The sequence below is a fragment of the Mytilus californianus genome, unplaced genomic scaffold, assembly GCF_021869535.1.
Source record: "Mytilus californianus isolate M0D057914Y unplaced genomic scaffold, xbMytCali1.0.p SCAF_11, whole genome shotgun sequence".
NCBI lineage: Eukaryota > Metazoa > Mollusca > Bivalvia > Mytilida > Mytilidae > Mytilus > Mytilus californianus.
This window is the reverse complement of record NW_026262593.1, coordinates 51590700-51603939: the sequence shown is the minus strand read 5'-3', so window position 1 is coordinate 51603939 and position 13240 is coordinate 51590700. Positions and strand designations below refer to the sequence as shown.

At 33.0% G+C, this 13240-nt stretch overlaps 1 protein-coding gene across 2 annotated transcripts; it reads left to right on the top strand.

Moving 5' to 3' along the window:
* Window positions 1-1033: 1033 nt before the first annotated feature.
* Window positions 1034-10733, top strand: LOC127720284 (BTB/POZ domain-containing protein 6-like). Of its 2 annotated transcripts, none has more exons than XM_052226796.1 (3): window positions 1034-1076; window positions 6598-6857; window positions 9529-10733. In XM_052226796.1, the coding sequence occupies exons 2-3, from the start codon at window positions 6598-6600 to the stop codon at window positions 10550-10552; spliced, it is 1284 nt and encodes a 427-aa protein (XP_052082756.1). In that variant the 5' UTR covers window positions 1034-1076; the 3' UTR covers window positions 10553-10733. The 2 variants fall into 2 exon arrangements, with proteins under 2 accessions (XP_052082756.1, XP_052082757.1); XM_052226797.1 differs by lacking the exon at window positions 1034-1076 and adding an exon at window positions 3108-3471.
* The last annotated feature ends 2507 nt before the right edge of the window (window positions 10734-13240 follow it).

Sequence of the window (13240 nt, the reverse complement as noted above, 5' to 3'; positions counted from 1 at the left end):
CTGTCTCAAAAACTTTAGCACTGCCATTTAAATGAACGGACTAACGAACGAACGAGCGAACGAACGAACGAACGAACGAACGGGCGACTGACTGACTGACTGAATGAATGAATGAATGTATATTTATTTATTTCATTTAACTTTAATATACTTTCATTAATCAACACAAAATGTTCCATCATTATATATATATATACTGAAGTTTAACTATATCATTTCCAAAAGACAAAATTATTTATTATTTAATCTTACGTCCCTTTTTCTGTCTCAAAAACTTATGCACTGCAATTCGTATATATCAAATGCAATATTTTTATTTATTTATTTATTTATTTATTTATTTATTTATTTATTTATTTATTTATTTATTTATTTATTTATCTTTTTATTTATTTATCTTTTTATTTATTTATTGATTGATTGATTCATCTATCTATCTATTATTTACAGAGACATTATTTTTTCGTTGATTGATTTTTAATATTTTTATAATTTATTTATTTATTTTTTAATTTTGCTTTATTTTAGTTTTATTTTAAGTCCTACAATTTTCCATCGTTACATGTACGTATAAGTTAAACTATGTTATTACCAAAAGCCGAAATTATTCATTTACTTAATCCAGAGACATATAATGCAATTGTATTATATGTCTATGCTTAATCTTACGTCACCTTTTCAGTCTCAAACACTAAAATAGCAATGCAATTCGTAAATTTCAAATGTAATATGGCAATTTAGCTATCTATTTATTTCTATTTTACTTTATTTTACTTTCATTATCCTTCATACAATTTTCCATCATTATACACGTAAAGTAAATCAGAAGTATTCAGAAGAAGCGGTTAAAATTGACTCAATAACAGTGAAACGAATAATAGTTAAACCCTGGCATACCCCTTTCCCTTACCCTAAACAGAGAAGTTGTGTAACAGCAAAAATGCACCATAGACAGAATTGACGAGAACTACCATGGGCCTCCAGTTTATTAGTGTTGATCACGTGATATTAATCTTTAGTTGTCGATCACATGACACTCTTAGGTAACGTGGATTTGATTTCGAAAGTAGAAAAAGGTAAAAATGGTTAACTAGAAGGTCAATTTAAACTTTTAAATCACGATAATGTTCTATATGATTTTTTATGAAAATGTTCGGTTTTTGTTTATAACAAATGCCATTTTGATCTTTATTGAGTATTCTATCAAATCCTTATTGTACGTTATTTCCCCCAATGTGTGTTAAAAAATGCACATCAAAATCCAGGTAAGTTTTTTATTTTCTGAAACAGAAACTACATATAACTTTTATATATCTAGGTCCTGCCATGCCTTAAAACTTTCCTAGATGCATCAGTTTGTCCGTACTCATTGTAGATTTTGTGGTGTAAACACGGCCATATTTTTCAATTCCTCTTGATGATCGATATCGAACCTTAAAATAACTGTATAGTTACCATGCACCCTTAAACTTAAATTCAAAGGTTAAAGAAAAATGAAAATAAGTATTGCCCCATCCACTTCATGGTCGTTCATGGTCGATCGTAGACCACCCTGACAAGTATTTTTACTGAACAATTCGATTTTTTGATAAAGATAAAAACAAAATCATCAATCGTAGTAATACAAGTACTTTGCAGGTTTCATAATTGAATTGAGGTGTTGTCATTTTTGAACATTATCAGAAAATATCAATTGTATGTGTACCCGGTGAATGATTGTATGTATGTATGGATGATCTGTATGAGCTTCCTCATTCCGAGTACTTCGTCTTCCTCCACCATAATAACAGATGCACTCCATAAGTGTTTGCATGGGTTGGTTGTTGTATGTCCACTTCCGCCTGTATCTGTTGCATTCATAGTAGGTCACGTAAATTGTATAGAGCGTGAAACGTAGTAAAATTCAAACGTTAAAGAACACTAAAATATTTTTCAAAAGATTTCTCACATCTTTTCAAAAATGATCCTTAAAACTTATATTAAAACAATCTGTTATCTTCCTTTTGTCATTCAAAACGAATTAAGTGTTGAGATCTAGAAAAAACTTAGCTTGAGCGTTGACCTAATAAAGTTAATGTACATGTACTGGTCACTGGTCATGATAGTCCCGATAAATTAACTAATCAACGTTTTAAGGCTATAGGAAAAGGAGTCAGTTGGACAAGGCCAAAATCAATTTGAGTAGTTGTTCAAACCGTTCAGGAATTAGGGGCCAAAAAGGGTCTCAAACAAGCATTTTTCTAGTTTTCAGACAATAACTTGTGTTTAAGTGTATTGATGTCTCTTAAATTGTACCACATTTTAGAAAAAAAAATGTTCTTCTTCAAATGTTATATCTTTTGGAAAAGGGGGGGGGGGGAGGTTAAAAAAAATTTGGGCGGGGGGGGGGGGTAAAAAAAAATTTGGGGGGACAATTTTTTATCCTCAAGATTTAAGAAATAAAATGTTTTTTTGGGGGGGATTGGGGGTGTCCAGTTTTTTCTTCAAGATTTAAGAAATTGTCAATTTAAATTTTCCAAAGAAAAATTGGGGGTCACTATTGCTATTTTTTGTATATAGTCTGAAAACAGATTTACTAGGTATTGCGCAGTTCAGCACAGTGTATTGCACAAAAGCAAGAAATCTTCAATTGAAAATAAATTCAAATCATATAACCAATTTTAAGTTCTTTGACTACATTTAATCTGTGTCAGAAACCTATAATGTGTCAAATATTTAATTACAATCCGACTCCAGGCTGGGAACAGTATATCTAACGTCAATATATATGTTCCTGCTCCAGGTAAATAAAAAAAAACTTTCCGCGCTTCATACAAAATTAGTCCGAGATTACTCTGACGTCCAACGGCTGTTTTGCCAGACAAGCTGGGGCCGTGGGACGTCAGAGCTCGTCCCATATCAAAAAGTGGATATTTGCCCGTCCAAAATAGATGCGCTGCTTCGTCGCTTCTGGTGCCAACGGACGGCCTTGGAATTTCACCTACCTGCCACCCTTTATTTTCTCATATTAAGACAGTTTTCACAGTGACCCATCGATTCAGACATTTTTACTTTTATTTTCAAATGGACGTCAAGTTACGAGAGATTTTGCGACCTCGAGACTCAAGACTCAAATATGCAAATATTTATACTTTTTTCACCTCCTTTATAGGAGATCGATATTTAACATTTAGTAGCCAACCACGATTTTCCACCTCCTTTACAGGAGATCGGTATTAAGCATTTAGTGCCAACCACGATAACATTCGGAAGCTCTCGGATATTTACATTGCTTGCATCGTAAATGAGCGAGGTGTTAGATTATATATTCATATTGACCTAGGGTCATATGCATACATCATTTCCCATAGTCCATTGTGCCTTACTTTTTTCTGGTGATCACATGACAATCTTTCAAAATGAAAGTCAAAATGCCAAAATCGGTGGGTCACTGTGAAAACTGTCTAAATATGAGAAAATAAAGGGTGGCAGGTAGGTGAAAATGAAGAGATAAATGAAAAATGAACAAATTGATACCCGATTTATATAATTCCAAGGCCGTCCGTTGGCACCAGAAGCGACGAAGCAGCGCATCTATTTTGGACGGGCAAATATCCACTTTTTGATATGGGACGAGCTCTGACGTCCCACGGCCCCAGCTTGTCTGGCAAAACAGCCGTTGGACGTCAGAGTAATCTCGGACTAATACAAAATGTGCTTCGGTCAACACTTTTACACCCCAATAAAATTACAAAAAGAAGCATTCATTTCTTAATTGTGGGAGAGCGTTTATATGTTGACGTGTAGATGTCTTTCTGTTTTATAATCATAGTGTTTGTATGTCTATACATGATTTTGAATTCCTATAGAAAACATCAGTTTTCAAGTAATCCGATTCCAACAGTATTTTCGCCATTCTGCGTAAGATATAGCTAGGCATCGTCTAGCCCAGCACAAACCCCTCTAAATTAATTTATTCCCGTATTAATCAATATTAATCGTAACTAATTGGTTTGGTTAACAGTATCCGTTTTTCAATTAAATTGTTACCTTCTGATTATCTTACTAAGTATCAATATGTATATAACCGAGGAAAGGGTACCACGATTTCCCGAGAATAACGAGAACAAAATAATATCCCGAAAACAAACTGATTTGTCCCGATAACAAGATTTTACATGGTGTTATACAGCTTAAATTAGTGTAACAGCATACAATTATAAGGTTTAAGACGTTTTAGTCGTGAAAAAATCAATACAAGTACAAGTTATCTTCAGGAAGTCGATTTGTATGTCTTGTATGCAAATTCCTTGTTGAAAACAATATGGCGGACTAATTATTCATAAGGTAGATAATTCGACTTGAAAGCAAAGTACTGTGGTACTGTTGCCTCTCTGAGGATTTTTGTTGTTGAAATCGGCAATTTATTTGTGATTTGATGTATTATCTAATTGTGATAATTTTGCAACTGATCTGTGTTGATGCTATTTTATTAATTAATGTTAATGAATGAATTTATGTTTGACTCATTGACATAATACCACAATTACGTATGTTTCTCTCCGGATATATCAAATAAGAAATATAGAGATCAGATTATTTATTTCAAGTACAAATCCAATGTATACAATGGTATAATATACAAGAAATTTATCCAAAAAAATGAAGTTCAATATATTTTTACATAGACTTTTCAATCAAAATAACATAATTTGTTTTAAAAATCTAGAAATTATAAAATGTAACACGTCAAACCCATACAATCATTAATAGTCCTTAATAAAATATTCAAAATTTAGCATCTATTTTTTTTCTTAAAATTTTGATAAGTGTTCTCTATTATTTATTCCCTCATGTCAACATCTTTCTGTATAATACACATATACATACATATATAGAAATATCAATTCATAGTTTTCTATTAGATTTCAGATATATATACAATAGAATTTATTTATTCACATGACCATTGGAGGTACAGAGAGTATACAAAATATGTACATGAATATGCATCTATTTACAAAACATATATACAATACAAAATAATATACATTTTAGCCAGGAGGACTCAGATGTTTAATTATACAAAATAAAAAAGTTAACATGCGCGATGTGTCACTAGGTTTTCATATACGTTTCAACTATAATGACTCTAAACATTCATAACAACGAGCAACTGATAAAAACGCACAAGTGATCATTCCATATTTTACCCCATTACAAAATTTCAGGAGTTTCGTCTGTATATAGAATACTGATCCTGTGTACTCTCGATATGCACGATTCATCACGATGCAACATTAATAACTAAAATAAAGAGTGCAAACCCGACACTCTGCGGGATTGAAGGACACTTTCTAGGTTTCGAATTGCTCCAACTAATCAAAAGACTTTTACTATGAAAAAGTCAGTAATATCTTTTAATCAGGTAGTAAGAAAGCATTCAGTCCAAAGACTGTCCATCACTAAACTTATAAGACCGCCTCCGAGGAGAACCACCATGGGTTATGGTTTAAAGAGGGTATTTTACCACACTGTCTCAGCACATATCTAATGCGAGCATTTGCCTACCAAGTTCCTTAGGAAACGTCTCTTATTTTGTCAAGTCCCCACCTCAGTTGAAGAAGGGAAATAAATTCAATACATTTTATTCTTTACAACAAAAAAACATGCATAGAAATGTAGTTCCAAGTGGGGAAGTTGTTTGTGACTATAGGGAACTTTATTTAGATTTGCCTGTTGTGGTCTCATTGACATTTAGCACAATGTTCCTATCCTTTATTAAAGAAGTTAGTAAATCAACTTCAAATAAAAATACTTCCCTGGAAGAACAACCTGAAACTTTGGAGTTTTATCTGAACAATTGAAAAATAATGTCTTTCCTACCAAAATAGTATTTTTTTTTTGTAAAGTGATAGGAAGCGTTGGGTGTTGGCCGTCTGGTTCCAAATCTCCAGGTCATGATAAAGGAAAATTATTCATGTTAAGAAATATTAAAATGCCACACTTCACTCCTGGTTATCATCTTGAACCATTGAAAATATATGCTCAATCCTGAGTTTTACGACATGTGTATCAAGTAAGGAAACGACTAGTAATATTATCAGTGTTTGTATTATGTGTGAAGGGGCATAATATTAGGAAACCTTCGAGAAAACCTACTAAAACAAAGACATCAAACCATTATTTCCTATCACTGTCATTCTTTATGTCTAACAAAGAAACAGAAGAAGGCCATTACTCGCATGAATAAAACATTGAACGTTGAACGAAGTTTTAAGCCGAAAATTATGATACATATAGATATCAGGGGCGGATCCATCATGTTTGAACGGGTGGCGTAGTTCCAAAAAAAGGTGTATATACCGAAAAATTTAAGACAATTTCATGCTAAAAAATTATTTAAATTGTGAAAAACATGATATAACAATTTTTTTTGGGGACGATCAGATGGGGTCGTTCACCCTCTACGCTCTTTGGATCCGACACTGCGACTCTTATTTCCAATTTATATTTACAAAAGTATACTGTTTAATATATTATAACTATATTATATCATCTATATCAATTTAATTATTTTATGCATTATAATATTACACCCACAATGCCTTTTGATAGATGGCTGTTCAAAACAAAGATTTTTCAGAATGGATGGAAAATAAAACATTACCAGAATGTATGATGTATATGCTGAAGAATGAAATTATATGTGATGTGACGTTTCTTGTTGGTGAAGATTGTAAACCTATCAAAGCACATAGATACATGTTGTGTAGCCGCAGTCCTGTTTTTCACACAATGTTCCAGGGGTCAATGCCAGAGACGAACAATATAAATGTTCCTGATATTGATGAGAATACATTCGACTTGGTATTGAAGTAAGTCATTGAAAACTTCTAAGAAGCTGATGAACAAAAACGGCTGAAAAAGACAAGATGTAACAAATACTATAAATCTTCAGACAAAAACGTGTACCAGACGCTTATATATAGCATTATGTACATACAAGACAGCATTATTAACCCTGCAGGAAACTTGCTAAGCGGGTGTATGAATCTCAATTGTTGCTAAAAAAATAAAAAATCTATAGCATTTAGTCTGAAATATCTAAAAATCCGTTTTAAGTTGCCAACATGTTGAGAGAATACGATACAAACTTTGATTCTACAGTGATTTTTTTTATCAAAAATGTTCATAAAAGCTATTTTTTTAAATATTTAACACAAAAAACGCCTTTAACTTTTGGATTATTTCTCAAAGAGCAACTGATTGCCCAAAATGAATTTGTCTTTTTTTGCAATAATTGTAATAGATGAAGAGTAACTTTAAATAGCAAAATAGTTAACATAACCAAAATCGTTAGTCGATTCTTTTTTTGGAGTTATTAACCTTTTATGACGCTTTTAACTTTTCTATTAATATGTTTATACTTCTTTTACACAGTTCGGTCAGTATTCTAATTTTAGATTGTTGTCATGGTTATGTAAACCGCACTGGCCATGGGGCGTTTGTTTTTGTTCTTCGGTAGTGAGCCAGAAGAAGTCCTGTGTTTTTGCATTGAGAATCTTTACTCTCTCTCTCCTACCTCTTCCTTTTAAATAGGTGGATAAGACGGCAGAGGCACATAACAAACATGGCGTCGTTTAGTCTAAATGACATTAAAAAATTAATGAATGCAGATATAATAGAATGTGAGCAGTGTGATAAACGTTTTTATGGTATTACAGCCTTAGTAGGACCTGCATGGGACATAATATATTGATATAATAGTCCCAGGTAGAACATCCATGTAGGGACGATATTCCAATTAAGCTGGATAAATATATAAAGAACTACACGGACAATAACAGCAAGGGGACGACTATTTAATATTCTGGATAGGGGGAAGGGGGCAGGAGGATTTTTTTTTTGCGGATTTATTATTCATTTTAATCTTTTTGATTGTTGGTTGCTTATTTTTAAACATCCAGTGACAAATATTTCAGGAAAACATGAGTTTAAAAGTCGGGTATATAATATAAAAATAAGGAGATATTGTACGTATGATTATACCAATGAGGCAACTATGATCCACCGGAGCTCAAATGAAATGGATGTAAGCAGTTATAGGCAACTATCCACCAGAGTTCAAATGAAATGGATGTAAGCAATTATAGGCAACCGTATGGCCTCCAACAATGACACAAACCCATAGCGTATAGTCGGCCATTAAGACAATAGACACAAAGCACCGAAATAAGAGTATTTGAAGACCCTGAAAGCTTGTTAAAAGCCAATTACCACTTACAAAAACTAAATCATTTCTCCCAGACTAAATTATCAATCAGTACAAAACCAACGGATTTAGTTATAAACATGCGCAGTCTGAGAAACTCAATGACCTTGTATACCTTACAATTACGGTTCTCGAAAAGTGGTGGTCCGGCACAATCTTGGTATTTTGCAAGGTTTTGATAACTCTGCGATATCTTTTATATACAAAAATAATCCAGTTTGGTTACTTTAAAAATGTTTGATAGACAATATTTCCTTTTCGATCATGTACCAGACAAACATTGACAAGTTCTCAATGTGCAATTTAAGATTATTCCTGAAAATCAAACGGTCGGGGCTTTAAGCTAGATTTGTTCAGCTAAATTAAGTTAGGAAAGCATAAAGAAAAAATGTCACAAACACAGCGATGTTCCCAACCAATTTTTGTTTGTTTTGTATAATTACAGCAATGCTAAAACAGAGAACACTATTACAGTCATGTCTACCTAATAATAAATTGACGTAACTAAGTTTTCTAATAAATCATCGTAAACTCTGCTGTATTCGACGGCAAATTGAATTTGTGTTTGGTTGGTCCTTCTGCAGAATATCTCCAGAAGAGGTCCAATTAGTTCATTTGTTTGGACTCTCAAGTTCACCAGAAGACATTCAGATGTACAGAAGAGACCAATAAAACACGCCCCTGGTAAAAGTTTGGCGGATAACGGATGAGAATATGTAATTATATAATTTCAAAGTAAGGATCCCCCTCTAACATTTTGAAAATAAAAATGTTGGAAATGGAAATGAAAGGACTTACTTCTAGACTATTAGACTAAATATGTTTGTTTTTATTTTGCTTGTCACTTTCAAAATCCTCTTTTTTTCATTTTATGCCACAGAAATGCTTAAATTTGATTCTGACGAAGTTATGAGGGAGAATATGAGGTTACTTACTCTTAAATTTGCATACGAGTTATTTTTGACATATTCAATTTGCTCTATGTGTAACAACTCTTTAAAAATAATTTATTTTATTAAATTTTCGTTATTTTAGCAAAAAAAAACAGCTATTATGCTGTATATTTAAAAAAAATTTATCAAGTGATTTGTTTTAAAAAAAAAAGTTACAAATAATAGTCAAATAATATTCTACATACTGATATGTGCGTTTTTATTTTGCTTGTCAAATGTTTCAAAATCCTCCCTTTTTCGGACACACAACACAATTATAGTGTTTTTTTTATTATTTACAATATCAATTGACTTAGTATAATTTTCTTTTTCATTGTACAGATACATTTACAGTGACGAAATTGAGATAACAAATGAAAATGTAAGAGATATATTGTATGCAGCTGACAAGTACATGTTATCCAGGGTAAAAAAGAAGTGTTCAGATCTTTTAAAAACGACTGCACGTTCCTCTGATGCAGTTGTTGCCCTTTCAACTGCTTCACAATTTCATCTTGAAGTTCTTCAACGTGAAAGTTTGCAGTTTATTGAAAGTAACTCGAAAGCGTGTTTAGCATCTGTACATGCAATCAACCTCTCTAAAGAATGTGTAGAGATGATATTACAGTCCGACTATTTATCGTGTACAGAGACGGATATCTGTAAGTTTTTCTTGACTTGGACTGACAAAAGCATTGAAGCAGCAAACGTAGAAAGAAATCCCGAAAATCTAAGAAGCGTTGTAGGTAATCTGTTATATCTTATTCGGTTTCCCTTAGTAGACAAAACATATTTTTCCCAGTTTGTTTCTCATACAGGCATATTAACTCTTCCAGAAATTGTGAATGTTTTCCGATCGCATTATGGAGAGAAAAGTGATGTATTTGTAGAAAAAACAAGGGTGCCACTGGCAAAAAGGGCGACACATACTTTTACTCGACATGCAACTCGTCGTTCCAATTGGACTGCACGTGGTGTAGATGCTCTTGATATTGAGTCGGATAAAAACATATGGACAAATGGAGTCGTTGTTTTTGGACCAACAGGAGAGATATCATCCAATTATCGGTCGTTTGAGTTTGAGATTTTAAACGAGAAGAACATATGTATTTATTCATCGATTTTAAACCTACCAACAGAGGCTACAGGAAGCAAGAAATATACTTTTGGACCAGTACTGATAAAAGCAAACACGTCGTACACTCTGCTGTTGAAGGACATCAAAGTAAAAACATATTATGGAGTCGATTGCAAGACGTCCTTTACAGCAAACGGTGCAACAGTAACAGTGAAAAATTCAACAAGGTGTACCACGGGAACAAACACAGAACAAGGACAATTTGCAGGATTCCTCTTTATTTCTTAATTTATAATCATGACATTTAAATTCACATGCCAAAATGTTGATGTCTTAATACAATTCAATTCATTTCTTTATTGTATACTCTCTATCATTATGTCTTACAAGAGAAATTAATTATAAAGAGGAAATGGCAGATAAATTGCAATGCCATATGATATACAATTATAATGCTTATATAGTACAATGCAGTTTGTTTTGTTTTACTCAGTTATTGTCGCATTAACCTATTATATAAAAATAAGAAGATGTGGAATGATTGCCAATGAGACAACTCTCCACAAGGGACCAAATGACTCAGAAACAAACAACTATAGTTCACCGTATGGCCTTCAACAATAATAATGAGTAAAACTCATACTGCATAGTCAGCTATAAAAGGCCCCGAAATGACAAATGTAAAACAATTCAAACGAGAAAACTAACGGCCTGATTTATGTACACAATAATGAACGAAAAACAAATATGATATACAGCAACAAACGACTACCACTGAAATATGCTTCCGATTTGGGACAGGCACATGTAGAATGTGGCGGTGTTAATAATGTCTGTTTGGGATGCTCGCCATGCAAATTTTATCAATATAACGGAACTATAAGCAACTGTAATACAAATGGAAGGTTTAGCTAGCTATGAAACCAGGTTTAACCCACCATTTTCTTCGGAAAATGCCTATACCAATACCTGAATATGGCAGTTGTTTTTCACTTGTTCCGTTGATTGATAGCGTTTGATTTTATCAGTTGTTATGGACTTTCCCTTTTTGAATCTGCTTCGGAGTTCGGTATTTTTGTTATACTTTTTATATTGTTTAACACTTGAAATAACATGATGAAAACAAACAATACATGTTAGGAAGGGACGGTTATAAATAGTATAATATTTTACGTATAGAGACGTCCTTTAGATTTAAAACATTTGGAGGACGTGTTTTTCAACAAACAATCGGCATTCCAATGGGAACCAATTGTGCTCCTCTTCTTACCGACATGTTCTTTTACTGATATGAGGCTGACTTCATACTGGAGCTTCTTAGGAAGAATGAAAAGAAGCTAGCATTATCCTTTAACTTCACGTTCCGATATAATGATGATGTCCTCTCACTAATTAATTCAATGTTTGATGCCTATGTGGAACGCATCTATCCCATCGAACTGGAAATAAATGATACAACCGATACAATTAAGTCTGCTTCATATCTTGACTTATATCTAGAAAATTGACAAAAAGGGTCGGTTGAGAGAAAAAAAGGAGATGATGTCAGCTTCAAAATTGTGAACTTTCTATTTCTATGTAGCAATATTCCAGCCGCACCTGAAAGTGGAGTATATATCTCCCGGTTGATACGATATTCCAGATCTTACATTTCCTATCATGATTTCCTTTTGCAAGTGGTGATTTTGAATTCATCCCTTCGAAAATTATACGGACGCCATCACGAGTTGGTTGACCGTTTTGGTAGATATTCTTCACTGATGACGACGGATATGTTCAATCTGTTGTAACCACAATCTCGTCCTCTTTTCCTCGAATGTGACTTACCAAATTAGACTTATCACTGGTTGTGTACTTACATGAGCAACACGACGAATGCCACATGTGGAGCAGGAGCTACTTACTCTCCGGAGCACCTGAGATTACAACTGGTTTTTGGTGGGATTCGTGTTGCTCAGTTTTTAGCTTTCTATGTTGTGTTTTGTGTACTGTTTCGTAAAATTCGTTCTTTGTCATGGCATTGTCAGTTTGTTCTCGACTTATAAGTTTGAATGTCCCTTTGATCTCTTTCCAAATACATATACATATATGTGTAGACAGTTTCTGATTCTAAATACTCTTCAAGATTCTCTCCAATTATGGAGCAAAGCGAGGTGAACATATTCCAATTTAAATATTTTACAAACATTATAGAAAGTTTGAAGGTGTAGGTTGGAAACTGTAGAAGATGATTACAAAAACAAGTACCTTCTTTACTCTGCCTTGCCAATAGACTTTAATACTCATTGGTCCAAGCCCAATTCATTATACGACAAATTGCATATGTACGTCGTGCAACCTGGTCTATAAAACGGAAGCAATATCAAGATGAACAATTTCAATTTAAATAATCGTTAATATTAAAATGACAACTCCTTTACCCTTTATATTTTAATTATATGATAAAAGTAACAATTGTATTTTTTTTCTCCATCCATTTCAACACAAAATGAAAGACATATAAACATATATTTGTACTTTGTAACAATATAGGGATCTTAATACAGGTCAAACTATAGTAGCACTACGAAATACTTGCTAACTGATGCACAAAATATCTTGACCTTCTTTTAAAAGGACTGTTGTTCCCGTCCCTCCACCCTTTGACCTTAAGTGGCCAATGTACATATAGTTTTTTTTTTGGCAAAAACAGAATGAGCCACAGCCTTTCTAGAATCTGTTTCACCTATAGTAAATACATCTGTGATAAGATGTCTTGTAAAAAAAATTGTTTTGGTAAAGGCTGTGGCTTTTTAATGGCAAGACTTCAAACAAATTTTTTTTTTGGCAGTTTGAAGAAACAAATATAGGCCTTTTTGTACATGCACTGTTAAACTTGTTTTTTCTTCATAAAAGTAACTCTCCACAAAATACAAAAATATACAAAAACAGAAATAACAATGTCATGCCATGGTAACAATATCACCCCTTCCACTT